At 41.1% G+C, this 14911-nt stretch overlaps 1 protein-coding gene and 1 long non-coding RNA gene across 2 annotated transcripts in view; one reads left to right on the top strand and one right to left on the bottom strand.

Annotated features, from left to right (window-relative positions):
* Positions 1-347: 347 nt before the first annotated feature.
* On the bottom strand, positions 348-13020 carry IL7 (interleukin 7). The gene is made up of 5 exons (XM_071554303.1): positions 12412-13020; positions 8890-9032; positions 5277-5363; positions 4377-4529; positions 348-3048 (listed from the first exon to the last, which is right to left on the bottom strand). Exons 1-5 carry the CDS (start codon positions 12419-12421, stop codon positions 2896-2898), a joined length of 546 nt encoding a protein of 181 aa, XP_071410404.1. The 5' UTR covers positions 12422-13020; the 3' UTR covers positions 348-2895.
* Positions 11975-14911, top strand: part of LOC139671461 (uncharacterized) — a 62651-nt gene continuing 59714 nt past the window's right edge. Inside the window, exon 1 of the long non-coding RNA XR_011697727.1 lies at positions 11975-12253. This is a non-coding gene — a long non-coding RNA (uncharacterized lncRNA). The remainder of the gene's footprint in view (positions 12254-14911) is intronic.

The following is a 14911-nucleotide window of genomic DNA, read 5'->3' as shown; positions in this document are numbered from 1 at the left end:
GACAGACCTAGGCTGTTCAGCCTGGAGAAGAGAAGGCTTTGGGGAGACCTCATTGCAGCCTTCCAGTACCTAAAGGATGTTTATAAAAAAGATGGAGAGGGACTTTTTACGAGGGCCTGTAGTGAGAGAACACAGGGGAATGGTTCTAAACAGACAGGGGAGAGATGTTGATTAAATGTTAGGAGGGAATTCTCTACTATGAGGATAGTGAGGCACAAATAAAAGACCCCAAGTCACTGCATTTAGCAATTAGTGTTGGCATGTAAGTGGTGACTCAAGAAATTTGGCAACACAAATCAGACAGGCATGATATTTATTAAGAGAAGTAATGACAAAAATCCGCAATTCCATAATCAGTTTAAATTTCTGCTCTGGATCTACCCTTAGTCTTTCCCTCACAATAGTCCTGGAACTGCTTTATTTGCCTCAAGATTTTGAGCTGTGGGCTGCTGCTTAAGTCATTTAAGCTAACTTAAGTTTTGATTTTTTAGTAGCTAATGCTGCATCTGTGTGGTTTTGTTTTGATTCACATTGCTGTTTTCCTGCCAAGTGGTTATTAGGAAACAAATCTTGGCTTTCAACTGTTCCTAAGTATGAAAAAAAATTCCCAGCTGTTCTTCAGTCTCAGATACCAATTGAATCCTCAGTCTCCTGGGTTGTCTCAGAATAAGGGATTTCCAGAGAAGCCCTTACAATAGGGGTTACATTCACTTATCTCCAGTATGATACTGGGAAGTATTTCCCTTCCCTGTTGCACAAAAGATTTACGGATTGGGGTTGATTTTTTTTCAAGTGTTTGCAGTTAAAGTTGCAATCTCTTATATGAAGAGCTAAATAGAATATGAAAGTCTCAATCACAGTTTGACGAAGTCATCTCTCCTGCCTCATTGTCACCATAAACAGATGGAGGATGGGTTTCGGTGAGTTGACCTTGGCTAAACCCCAGGTGCCCACCAAGCCGTTTTATTACTCCCCTTACCAGCCAGACAGGGAAGAGAAAATAAGATGAGATAAAGCAATTTACTAAAACAAAAGTTTGCACGTGCACAGGCAAATGATGTTTGGCCACTTCCCAGGAAGCAGGGCTTCAGAACTCATAGCGGTTTCTCCAGAAGGCAAACCTCATAAATAATGAATGCACCTTCTTGCTCTTCCTTCCCTTAGCTTTTATATCTGAGCTGATGCCATATGGTATAGAATAGCCCTTTGGCTAATTTGGGGCAGCTGGCCTGATGTGTCCCCTCCCAGGATCTTGCCCACCTCCACACCCTTGAAGGGCGGGGAAGGAATGTTGAGAGACAGTGCTGATGCTGTGCCAGCTCTGCTCAGCAGTAACCAAAACACTGGTGTGTTACCAACACCCTTCTAGCTACCAAAGCAAAACACAGCACTGTGAGGGCTACTGTGAGACAATGAACTCCATCTCAGTCAGACCCAGTACAGGGGTGTATTGCAGGGGAGCATGACATGTTTGTGTTGTGCTTAACCTCTTCCCTCATGGATTCAGTACAGCAATCATTCCAGTCAAATATGTAAAGCTAGTGCTGTTTCCGGTCAACTGAACAGTTTGAAGTATATCCCACTGTTTTTTCAGGTGTTTGTTGTGAATACCAAAATTTTTTCAGAGCAGTTCTACAAAAAGATTCTTTTGCACAGATAATATATATTGGTTTACTCTGAACCAGGAAACAACTTTTCCCAAGTATTTAGTCCAAGATAGGTGGCTGGTATGGAAATGTTTGCCTAAGCTGGCCAGACTACAAGCAGCTAAGAACAGGTGTTTTAAAAGGGGAAGTAGCCAACATCTGGAGGTTCCATTACCAGCTGTACTTTTCATGACTAGCTGTGAGAAAATGCTAAAAAAGGAGTAGGGACAGTCAAAAATTGAACAGCCCAATTCCGTAGAAGACAAATATTTTATTACTAAAGGAGTTATAATATCAAAGTAAGAAACTGCAAAAGAGTTATAAACAACTATAAAAATACTTATATTTATCCAAAATTAAATATGAACACTTTATTAGTTAAATGTCAATATATTATTCTCTGACAATATTCACACATTTTAAGTCACGTTTGTCTAACACCTTAAAACACCTTATATAAAATTGCATATAAGAAATCACAATCCAAAGCTAAGAAATCCTAGCTCCTCCTGCAGCTAACTCTGGGTTAATCAAATACACATGGCTCATGCTGCTAGTTGAGTGGGCAAACTTACAAAAAAGGCCTCTCCTTTTTGCCTTCCATAGGACTCACTGTCTTGCCTCTACTTCAGCCAGCAGAAGCATGCTACATCTCTCAAAAATCCATACCCTTTCTGAGTTTATCAAAAAATCTTCTTCCCTGTTTTTCCAAATCCAAATCAGTAAGCAGACCCATTTGACCTACACTGAAAACACTTCTATGTCAGCAGAACATACCTAAGATTAGCTGCTGCTTTGATAGATTGTTATTTTCAGATCTTGATGCATTGTACATGGATATAAAGAAACCATCTACTTTTCCATTCCGTTTTCTTCACCTGCAGTTTCTAAGGTGGTTTTATAAATTGCAGTAGACATATAAGTAGATTGCTTTCATATGATGGTATTATAAAGTTACTTGAAAAAATCTGAATATTCAATGTAGTTTCCAGAGCACAAAGGTGGGACACAGCCTTCTGCAGAGATTTTGTTTCACCTGCTCACCTTTTATTTCCACTTTTTGGACTTCAGCAGCTTGGTTCAGCTGTTTCTGTTTATTCCACCTCCAGGAACAAGGTGCAGTAGCTTTCCATCAGACTTCTGGCATAAAGTGTTTATATAAGCGAGCAAGGTTACTTGAAGAATGCATATAAAATGCAAAGATACCAAGTAATGCCACTTCAAAAGAAAAGAGCGGATCCACCTGGAATCACCTGGAAATTATTTTTTCAAATTTATTCCAGCAGGATCTAAGGCTAGATATATTTTCTTTTAGTTCACAAATTTCTTGGTTACATTTCTTTCTGGACTGTTCACCTGTCTGTGTATCTTCTTTACCAAATACTTTTACATGTGGGCAAATCTGAAAAAGAATAGATTGTATTGCTAGTTGAGGACTGCTTATTCTATTCCTACAGACATCTTTTAAATCAAACCCATACCATTACATCTCTAAATAATGCAGGTACCCTATATGGTAAGCCAGAAAGCTGTGCTGCTCACAAAGCAAGCTGTGGCCATACACAGCCTGATGTTCTCCCTCTGAACACATCCCTGCTGCCACTGCCCATGGGACTGGGAGAACATGGCTATACCACACAGCAAATAAGGATAGCTGAAACCAGTGTGTCCAGGTGAGATCATGTATGTCCTCTATCAGTGGTTTTAATTTTATCCTCTGTTACATGAAGAACTGGGAACATAAAGTCAATTAAATTGTGAGCCAAACTTTGGCAGCATGTGTTGAGACTGGTGGAACACGACAAACTTTTTCCAGGGGCTGGTGCTGTGGCCTAGCGTTCAGGATCTCAACCAGAAAAATATTACTGTTGTTTGTATTCCATGGCTATTCATAATTTTTTACTAAATTACTTTGATTGGTCTTTAAATAAAAACAAGCGTCCATGAGGTTAGGCAGGAGTTGCGAGGGTGACACTCTGACTTCAAGGACTTTGACTGGGATACCTTTTAAAGTAAGGCAAACCCTGGATTCAGCACAGGTGACTTATGCCAATTATAGATACCAACATTACTTTGAAAATATGGACCCAGATTATAAGGGTCTCTGCATTTCAAACGATAAAAGAATGAGTTAAATGCATCCTTCAATCCAGCTATTTAAGATTTACATCCTTTGGTGACTATGTGGACTGTCCTTTGGTGTTGGTTAATGCTTTTGTGACACACTTAAAAGAATACACTTCCTTTGCTACAGTAGCCTGTAGATCATCATGCTACATTTGAGTGACACATTAAAAAGCAGATTCTGCCAATGGCTAAAAACCCAATTATTTTCGTACCTAACTGTTCTTGTCAAATTTGAGATATTGTGGTTAAAACAGAGACCAAGTGCTTATGGAAAAGAGAGAAACTCTCCCTAATTGAATGTTGAAGCAAACCAGTTTAACATTACTCTTAGGGCAGAACCACAATGAGAAGCAACATTTATGATTTTATACGTTGGAGAAGTTTAAACACCTTATTTGCCCAAGTGTGTCTTTGTCTTTTACTGGAGACTTAACTCAGGTATTTCAGTAGTGAACCAGAGAAAATATCTTGACTATAGACTTCCCCTTGCATATAACATGTGTATGCTAGTTGTACCTTTGAAAGGTAGATGTGATAGTCTGTGTTGAATAGCTCTAAGCAATAAGTCAAAAAGTTAAACAGTAGAACATCAGTACCACTCACCTTTTCTTTTTTATGTCCTTCACATTTGCACTGTAGAACCTGTAAGGTCCCACATGAGACGAATGCTGCTTTCCATCTAAAGGCTTTGCTGATTTTTTGCTTATGAAAGAATCTGAGCATATTGCATGCCATGCTCTGTAGTGATTCTAATTCCTGTAAAGACAGCAAGAAAAATATGTCCTGAAAAGTCTGTGTACCATTAATTCTTTGCAATGTTGGTTTGTCTTTAAAAAAAAAACCCTCATCAATTACCATTAGTTTCTTTTGCTTTCATAGTGCCAATCTTTTCCAATAAAACACATAACTACTCTGGCATACCTGCCATCTCTTCAAAATATTTAAAGTAGCAATTTGTAGTAGTAATAGTAATAGTACAAGGATGTTAGAGAGAAATCACAGCCATAATGTAATCAATTGATGCAGTTAGGAAACAGCAAATGATTTTTTGAGTCAGTCCTTCTACCAAGTCATGATAAAATCTGCAGTAACAGCTGACAATTGTGCTTTCTGCTATTTGACATCTGCCCAAACCATTATTTTAAAGCTTTCAGATCTGAAGTGAAAAGCTTAACTAATATAATTTTCTGTAGAAAAAATAAAAACAGAGGTTTGGAAATTTTAATGCTTAATTCTATTGGCAAAATAAAGTTTTTTCTACTATTTTTGATAAAATACAGAAGACTCTTTGGATATGGAATTGCTTAATATTTTAATTTTTAAAATGCCAGTTTTCTTGACAAATTGTGTGATTACAGATTAAAAAAACCCCACAACCCTGAATATTATGATTTCACTATTAAAATATATTATTCTCTATAACAATATATTATTCAGTGACTGGACTGTACAAAGAATTAATTTGATTTTGTATTCTCTAAATTCTGAGAAGTTAAATTTTACCTGAGTGTCATTGCAGAAAAACACTTTGATATTTTCCCGTTTTTTATTCTTGCAGCACCTATCACGATTCTCTGCAGATATATTTACCTGTAAAATATCATATATGTTTAGATATGGAAGTACTTTTAATCAAGTGAGAAAATTTTCTGCCTAACAGCCAGTGATGTCAGTGGTAAATTGTTCCGTAGCATCTCCTCAGTCAGCATAGCAGTGTTAGTGTACAATTCTGAGCTCCTCCCTGGCAAGCAGGAAAATTAAACTGCAGCCCAGCTACACTATCTAAAGGTATTCACATAATCACACAGAATCACAAAATGGTCAAGGCTGGAAGGGAACTCAGGAGCTCATCTGGTCCTATGCCTCTACTCAGGCAGGGTCCCTAGAGCCAGTTGCCTGGGACCACATCCAGATGGGGTTGGTATATCTCCAAGGACGTGGACTACCTTGGAAACCTGTGCCAGTATTCAGCTGCCCTCACAACAAAAAAAGTATTTCCTGATGTTCAGAGGGAACCTTCTGTGTTTCTGTTTTTGCCCACTGCCCCTTGTCCTGTCACTGGGCACCACTGAAATGAGACTAGCTCTGTATTCTTTGCGCTGTCTCTTCAAGTAGTTATACACATTGAGATCTCCCTGATCCTTCTTTTCTCCAGGCTGAGCAGTCCCAGCTGTCTCAGCCTTTCTCGATTACACAGATGCTCCAGTCCATCCATCATGTTCATGGCCCTTTGCTGGACTCTCTCCAGAGGTTCTGTATTTCTCTCTCATGGGAAAGCCTAGAACTGGACACAAATCTGTTCAATTTAAATCTTCGTATTCTATCAAATTACTTTGTTCTTTGGCAATTTTAAAACATACAGCAATGTTTAAATCTTACATTTGAATTTTAACATTGAATACATTGAACACAATGTTAGTCAATGTTTTTCTCAACAAATACATGACCCAGGATCTAAACAGCTTGCAGCACCCACTTTGCATATGTACTAACAGAATATGGCCTAAGCAGTATCAGTTGCTCCTTTGCCTGACTATAAATCTTTATCAATGGTTTAATCTCTGTTGGATTTTTTCTTTTCCCTTCACACTTGTCATCAAGATGAAAATGGAACCCAACTCAACAAAAGCTTTTTCTTCTTCAGCCTGTATCTCCAGATAACCCAGTGCAACCAAAAATGCTTTAAAAAAGGCAGTTCATGACAATATTGTGTTGGATCTCCTCACTTAGGCACATGAATGAACACAAGACAACTTAATTATTAATATTGTTCTGTAGATTTTCATGCAACATTCCCTATATTTTGGGAGTTCACCTAAGATGAATAGAACTTCATCCAGGAAGTATTTTCCAAACCAAGACTTTCTACAAAGTCAAATATTCACTGACAAAAACCCCAACAAAACCAAACAAAAAAAGCCAAACCAACAACATCTGGAAGCTAATGCACATCTTTGCTTGCACCACAACAGAATAAAGTTTTGCTGCAGTCACACAACACCGAAATTAATTGCACAAGTAAATAAATAAATAAATAAATAACCAAGTAAGTAATCATACTGGAACCTATGTATCTACAGCTTCATTTGCCAGCTGCTGTGTGATTTACCCATTCTCACTGGCTTCCTCAGATCACCTTTAGTATAATATGCAGTGACTACTTCAGAAGGCAGTTTACTGACTGTGACTAAACCAACCTAAGGGAAATCCTGTCCTCAGAAAATGCATTAGTGAAAAATAATTACCTTACAGAGATCTACTATATAACCCATTAGTCATGCCCATAACTGCTTGAAACATCAGGATGAGGGATGGAAAGCTATTGACTTTGGCTCTGCAATTGCAGGAAGTGCCTACTGGGCAGTGGCTATCACCCACACAGCACAGATTTTACACAGAAGACAAATCAATCTCTCTTAAACTGGGAAAAATAAAGACAGAAAAATTAAGAAACTTGCACAGTAGTTTCTTGTATGTGCCTATTCTAAGAAGTAAAAACTTCAGTGTTCAGAGTTCAGTACATTTCCATTAGTTTCACGAACATTTAGTCATTAACTTACTTATTTGGATAATTTTTGGTTTTCCTACAGTCTCCTAAAAACATCAATTTTTTTAAAAAACCCCTATATAATATTTATTGCAGATAAAAAAAAAGATACATGCTTTCAGAATGTATCTAGAAGAATGGCATTGCTCCATTCAAATGCTTGATGGCATCATGGAGTACCAGCTGCATCAAGCTCCATCCTACAACAGGGCAGTGGCAAAGCACTGCCACCTCCAGCCCAGGACTGTCCCCCAGTCTCCCTTACCCTGCAGCTTGATCAGAGCTGGGATGCACCTCATGGCTCTCCACCACAGGAAGACAGCAAGATCTGCCTCCCAGAGGTTCTTATTTCTGTCACATTATTTTCTCTGATAGGTCAGCTGTCTTATAACTCACCAATAGGGTTTATTTTTGTTCTGTAGGAGATACTTATCTTTGTCAGAAATAAAACAACCTGAAGGGAACAGTTGTCTACTCTAATAAGGCCATGAATATTTTCTTCAACTTTGGTGCCTTGATCAGCGTAAGGTCAACTTATCTACAGAGAAGTAACTTTCTCTCTTCATAATCTCAACAAACACAACATGATCAGAATGTAAAATGATCATGCCCTGACCTTAAAGTTATTTTGTGTCTAGATGAGGGCTAATGCGTCTTGGTAGAGGAAGGATGGAAACCACTGGCATAATGGTCTGAAAAATGGTGGTGGACTGTAAGTGTGAAAAAATATTATAGCTTCTCATTTCACCTTTGGAAAAGCAGTGTAAACAATATTGCATTTCAAGCAAACAGACCTTAATTTAAGACTGCAACAGAATAGTGAATTCTCAGTGAGTGAAAACCTGCCAGAAAAAAGTTCATTTTTGTGGAAATGCCTCTGCTAATCCAACTATGGTAAGTGTTTCCGCCAATGAAAGTGTTCTTGACAGGTGAATTTAATTGTTAATAATTGTTGAGGAATAGTTGGAAGGTAGGTTTTGGGCATGAATTAGTAAATTGTTATGATACTATTTTGTCAATCTATAATAAACCTGGCAGATAAAGCCATAATGGAGGAGATTTACAGCTGAGAATATTATGTTCTTCTCTGCTGCTATCTTGAAAAGTTTGTCATATGAATTTCATGCCTCTATGCATTTGTGTTCAAGGGACAATATAAAAGTTCAGTCAAGAAGTCTACAATTAGTAGAACAAATTACAGGTTGTGTAATGTTTTCTTCTCTTGATAAAAACATACAAACAGAAATAGTCATGTAATTACTTTAGAAAAGAGTACCTTTTAATGCAATATACTATTTATGGCCAAATGATATGTGTCTAACTACATAATGCACAGGCACAAATACCCGTATTACAGTATTTGTACATGCAAATAGGCAGCATCCACAGATTTCAGAGATTTTAAAGAGACTAAATTGTCACACCCCCTCAAATAAAGACACTATTCCAGGGTAATGTTTAATTTTAAACTGGTCTTTTATTGTGTGTTAAGGTTAGAGCTTTTATTATTATTTGCTATCATCTAAAAATAATTCACATTTTTTTGAAAGCCCAAGATCTATTACCTACCAGCTCACTGATGTCATGACTTAGTATATTCTCATACTTCACACGGATTTCAGTTGTTTTATTTTCCATTGCACAAATAGATGAGTTCACTGGAGACAGAACAAGGAGCAGTGGCAGAACTGGAAGGGTAGATCTAAAAAAGGCTGGATTACAAGAAGAACAGTTAAATATACAATAAATGCCACACGGTGTCATGTTGTATTTACAAATACATTCTGTAATCCATTGAAATAGTTTAAAAGGGATCTTTGTACAAACAAATTACTTGTGCCTTGCTTGAGAGGATTCAGTTCCAGATTAAGATACTTGTTTGGGTGTCCAAACTCGCTCTTACTTAAAGATGATTTAGCCAGCGTGGGTAAGAGCATACAACTATTGAGCTGACCAGCTACTTGGTGATGCTTGGGCTGAATTCCCCTCCAAGCTTCACTGCAAGCATTGACAAAGTCTCTCCAATAACCATAATTGGCCCATAACCACCTCAGACATATGTAGGTAAGTAGGTGTCTTAACCAGATAAGTTTAGAAATCCAAGTGTCTTAACTTGCAGCTGAAATCTCATCCTGATTGTCCATTTTTCATTTGATAAATTCTACAAATCCCCATGAACATGCCTTTACATCAAAGGTGTGTTTAAAAGCATTTTCAGGTTGACCAAATTTACAAATCCATACTACTGGCCATAACATGAGATAAAGTGGCAGCACAACCTTCTCTTCAAAATTTTTTTAGCCTTTCGGAGCAAATATCATTGGCCCTCTCTTTCTTTCTCCCTTTCATGTACTGTCTTGCTTTGTTCAGCCCCCTAGTCTTCTGTCCTTGTGTGATATCCAGGAAAATATGCATTCTGTGAGGACAGGCAAAGAGAAAAGACCAAAACATCAAAAGACCCTGAAAGGACTGATAGGGAAACAGGAGGCTGCAGGTAGGTGACTGACCTGGTACTGGGAATGAAGGACAGAGTACATTTGGAAGCTCATGATTGGACTCTGGTCTACAGCTAGACTGGCTAAGATGATGCTTAAATGGGAAGTTTTGGGAAAAAACTCCGAACCAACCAACCAAACAAAAAACCCCTAGAAATTTATGTGGGAGGACTAGCAGAGATCAACGCAAGTTCCTGGACTTGTATTAGCTGTTTCTGCCTATCTCTGCTATTGAGCAAGAAGAACAACTGTGTACAGAGTAACTGTGGGGTAGCAGCCAGGAAAGGAAGAAGGGATGCCCTGACTATAGCTGCTACTTTCCTTCCTCTCTGTTGAGGATGGGCTGTTGGGTACAGCCAGTCCTGCATTCAAGAGTTGAGCACCTCTGGACTTGGGCATCACTAGCAAAGCACAGCCTCAGAGAGAAATCTTGAACAACTAGAAGAAAGCAATGAAACTCAATCATGACTTTTACTGACCTACCTAACCTCTGTAATGCATGAACCACAAGACACACCACGCACTCACAAGCCATTAAAATACAGCCCCAGCCAACTACAACCATACACAGCATGTGCTTCAAAGCAAAATGTATACCACTTTTCTTGACTACCAAAACCTTGTTGTTATACTGCTTGCGAGCTTGTTGTGATGTACACCTTTGTCCTAGAAACAGGATTGGAAAAATTTTACATGTACAAGCTAAATCACAGAATTCTTCTTGTAGCAACCTGCCAAATTTTAATGGGAAATTCAATGGATTGAAAACCAAATTTTTTAACCTTTTCATATACTGATCAACCAAAGTGTATTAGTGTCTCAAAAACCTAGCCTGAAGAGCTAAGTGGATCTTAAATGAATACTATATGTAGTAAATGTAAAAACTATATAAGGCAACTCTATTATGATCTTCAAGCTTCAAGTGGACACATCTGACTTCCATGGAGCTTTACCTTTGTAAATCTCTATGCCAACTGTATCTTTATGGAGCAAATTATCAATGTAAAGGACTAAAATTTAATATTTTTAAAGATGTTTCCAAAAACATGCAAGAACTCAACTACAGGACAACATTTTTCTAATCTCCCATTGCGTGTCTTGATTCCGGTGCAAAAAAAGAACTACAATGCTTGTTTCCATTGTAGCGATGATACAAGCAACTTGGATATGCTGCTTCACAAACACGCTTCAAGAGACAAAAACAACAGTTTTCTAATTTAAAACCAATCTAACTGACTTCACTTAAAACTTGGTTTGTCCAACAACAAGAGGAGACAACAGGTGAAAACTGCAAAGTCTCTTTTATTTCTTTATTTTTTCTTTCCCTGTATTGTACAGATTGTGAATCTTTTCAAAATGAGGAAATTATAGAATTAAAGCAGGTAATGAGTTTCACACTTGTCAAGTCCCTTGAGCCATTGCAGGACAGCGATCAAATCTGTTCAGACATTCCTAAATGAGTCCTCCAGAAAAAACATTAGACAAGTGTCATAAAAAGTTCCAGGAGCTTTAGCTTGAGAATCAAAAGGGATTTTCTGAAAGTTATGTAACTTCAAAAGAAGAGGCATTTACAACACTCCATATGGCCAGCACTTCTAAAGAAAGAGAGTGTGTATTACTTGTAATACAACATCTTAAGTCATATCTGGAAAGCCCCAAAGTCTCCCAGAAAAGACAGAAAAAGTTAGTTTTCCAGTATTTCCAAATATTTGGAAAAAACCTCTTGAATTTTTAAGTTTGAAAAACCCTCCTTTGCACACAGTTCCCGGCACGACGCAGCGGGGCCTCTGCAGCAGCCCCCGTCCTCTCCAACCCATCCCCTTCTCGGCGGGCGGCACCCTCTGCCCCCGGGCCCGCTCCGCAGCCGGCAATCCCTGGAGAGCGGGCCACTGCCGATTGTTCTCCCTCTGCCCCACTGAACCCATGCTCAGGGCCGGGCGGGCGCTGCGGGGTAGCCGCCCGAGGGCGAGGCACCTCCGGCACTGCGTGACACCTGCTCCGGGCACGTTCTGCGGGGTGGCAGATGCCCAAGGAGAGCCAGGTGCCCACAGGGTGGCAGATGCCCATAGGAACGCAAGTGCCCACAGGGAGGCAGGTGTTCACAGGATGGCAGATGCCCATATGGTGGCAGATGCCCAAAGGGAGGCAGGTGCTCAGAGGGAGGCTGTGCCCGCGGTGGGTGCAGCGCGGGGCACTGCTTCCCGCAGCTCCCCCGCCTTGCGCCGTCCCTCTGGCTCTGCCACTCCCGAGCTCCGCTTCCCGGCAGCAGGCGTGATGGGAACCGGGCGCTTTTACTTTCATTCTACGGGGAAAACGGAAAAAAAAGCATAACTGGGAATTTCCCCAGCCGTCACCACGGGTTTAAAAGGCACCGGGCGGCACCGCGCCGGCAGAGCAGCAGAGACGGCGCGGCCGAGGGCTTGGAGACAGCGGAGCCGGTGAGGAGCCAGCGCGGCCGGGGGTGCGGAGCGGAGCAGCGCGACGGAGCTCAGCCCAGCCCAGCTCAGCCCGTGGGGCAGGTGGAGCGGGGCGCCCGAAGAGCGGAGCCCTTCCCGCCTTCGGAGCGGAGCGGTGCGGTGCGAGGCGCGCTCCTTACCATGGAACATGATCCGCGGGGAGGATGTCAGGGATTTGCACCGACGGCTCTGCGGTCATGGTGGCGGCGCCGTCTCGCCCATGACGCCCGCAGCCCGCGGAGCGCCGCGCAGGGGCCGAGAGGGGCCGCGGCGGCCGAGCGGGACTCAGCAGCCCCCGGCCGCCCGCCCGCCGAGCGGGGTCGCGGCGCTGTCAGAGGCGGCGGCGGGACTGCCGGGCTTTGTCTTTCCCATGGGGCTTCGCCGGTTGCAGGTAGTTTCACTTTCTGCTCCGCCAAGGTGCCGCTGCCCGCGGCTCGGCGCTGGGCGCGGGCGGCGGGGCCAGAGGCATCCCCGCTCCGCGGCGAGAGGATCGGGAGCGCCCCGGGACGGGCGGCGTGGAGTGGAGCGGAGCGGCTGCGGCGGGGCCGGGCCGTGCCGTGCCGGCGGGGGTTACATAGAGCGCCGGCTACACGCCCAGTGCCGTGTGTGCGGCCAGGGAAGGATGGCCCTTGGCAGTGCGCGTGGAAAGATCCGCTCATCCGCGGGGAGGATATCCTTAAAAAAAAAAAAAAAGAAAAAGAAACAACAAAAAGAAACTTAGCACTCCGTGGAGTCGCGCTTTTGGAGGAGAGAGACTTGGTTTGAGAGCTGCGGCGCTGCCCTGTCACACCCTCAGCTGTCCTTGGGTGGGTTGTGGGAGGCGGGTCTGCCAGGACGGCTCCGTCTCAGGTCAAGGGTTACCCCAGGCTGTTGGCACGGGGTCACAAGCGGAAGGTAGATGGTTTTTTTGCAGAGTTCGTCGTGTTGTCCCTCCCCCGCACCTCCCGACGGCAAAGTTCACCTTGAGAAACCTGAAAGGGTTAAGAAAGGATGGTAAAGGAAGGAAGCTGTTTTAGCGCAGAAGACGCTCAAATTCTAAAAGGCAAATCGGTAGCCAGATGTGTTTTTCTAGGTAAATTCAGAAAAATTGACGTTTTGGTGCAGGTGAAAAGGCTTGGAATCAAATGGTATGAAATAGCGTAGTACCATCCCCTTCACATTTCCTGCCCAGCATACTTTCTGTATTTTGAGTACTACATCATTTTTCCTGCTCCACATGAGCACAGAGAGCTGATTCCGTAATCTCTCTTCCTTCTCATGAGTGCTTCAGGGTGTGAATATCAAGCAGCAAATACATGAACTGCTCAGGATAGTTTCCTCACATTCTCGCTCATTGAAATTGTGCTGCTTCATTCCTGTGTGAGGATGTACTTAATCGTCTTTATTGTCACTGAATTACACTCTGCTTTGGACTGACTATACAGTTCTAATGACTTTTTATTTGGAAAAAATTTAATTAATCCATCTTCAGAAATATTCTGTCAAGATTTAAGAGGGAGGTGGTTTTCCACCCCTTCAGTTTTGAGCTGGTTAAAGTTACTAATGAATGCATATCACTGCCATACTACTTGGGCAAAGAGTAGCAATCACTATCAACACAGCTCCATACAAGGAGCAAGAACCTGTCATTACTTGTTCCCTTAATGAATGCCAGGTTGGATATGAGGGATTGTTCAGATCTTGAATCTGGACAAGGATTTTGCTTCATTAATAACTAAATGATCTAGTTTTTATTGTGGCTTAAGTTCACATTTATTTATTTATTTACTGTTTGCTTTTTCATCTTCTGTCAAATATTGTCTGAAAACAACTCTCTGTATATTTGAATTTGCTGGCACATTTAGGTCAGAGAATGCCACAGGACTCTTGTTTTGGAGGGGATTAGTACCTGATATAGTGCAAGCAGATTTATGACTATCTGTTTCTGGGGTTTGGTACTTAGAGACTTGCGTTCTCAATACTCAAACATTTTGAAAAATCTGCACTATAAAGTCATGCAAAACCCCCAAGATCAACTTTCCTTCTAGGCAAGTATTCCAAGTGCTCATAAAATGAGGTAGCTCATTTTATATTAGTAAGTTGTTAGTGTGTAAAATATAAAATAAATCTGCTAGAGCTTCTATTTTGTGTTAGTTTCCTGGCTGAAGCATCAGGAAGTCTGATAATTGCTTCAATTTTGGGTTTTTTTTGTGTTTGTGTTTTTTGTTTTTTGGTTTTTTTTAAATAATGTCGTTGATGGAAGAAGTCAGCATAGCAGCTTTACACATTAGTGGAAACATGACTCTGAAAGGTGATGCTGGAGTCTTAACGGGAATTTTGCTCTCTTCTTCTGTTGCAGTGCAGTCTTTTGTTTGGTTGGGTTTTGTTGTTGTTTTTTTGTTTGTTTTCTTTTGTGGTTTTTTTTTTTATGAAAAGTCTGATAAATGTATAGGAAACTTTTTCGTCAGTCAAAGTGATAAATAGATGAAGTGATCTTTACTTTTACCATATCATGTATTTAGATCCCAGTCAATTCCTCTTCCATGACCTAACCTAGGACTGTGGCACAAACGTGTGATGTAGGTGTTATTTGATATATTTTTATGTAGAGGGTGCTTAAATATTCAAGCTTTTTCTGTGACTTCTATGTGCTTTTAAAAA

The sequence above is a fragment of the Pithys albifrons genome, chromosome 4 (genome assembly GCF_047495875.1).
Source record: "Pithys albifrons albifrons isolate INPA30051 chromosome 4, PitAlb_v1, whole genome shotgun sequence".
Lineage (NCBI taxonomy): Eukaryota > Metazoa > Chordata > Aves > Passeriformes > Thamnophilidae > Pithys > Pithys albifrons.
This window is presented reverse-complemented; position numbering and strand designations above follow the sequence as displayed.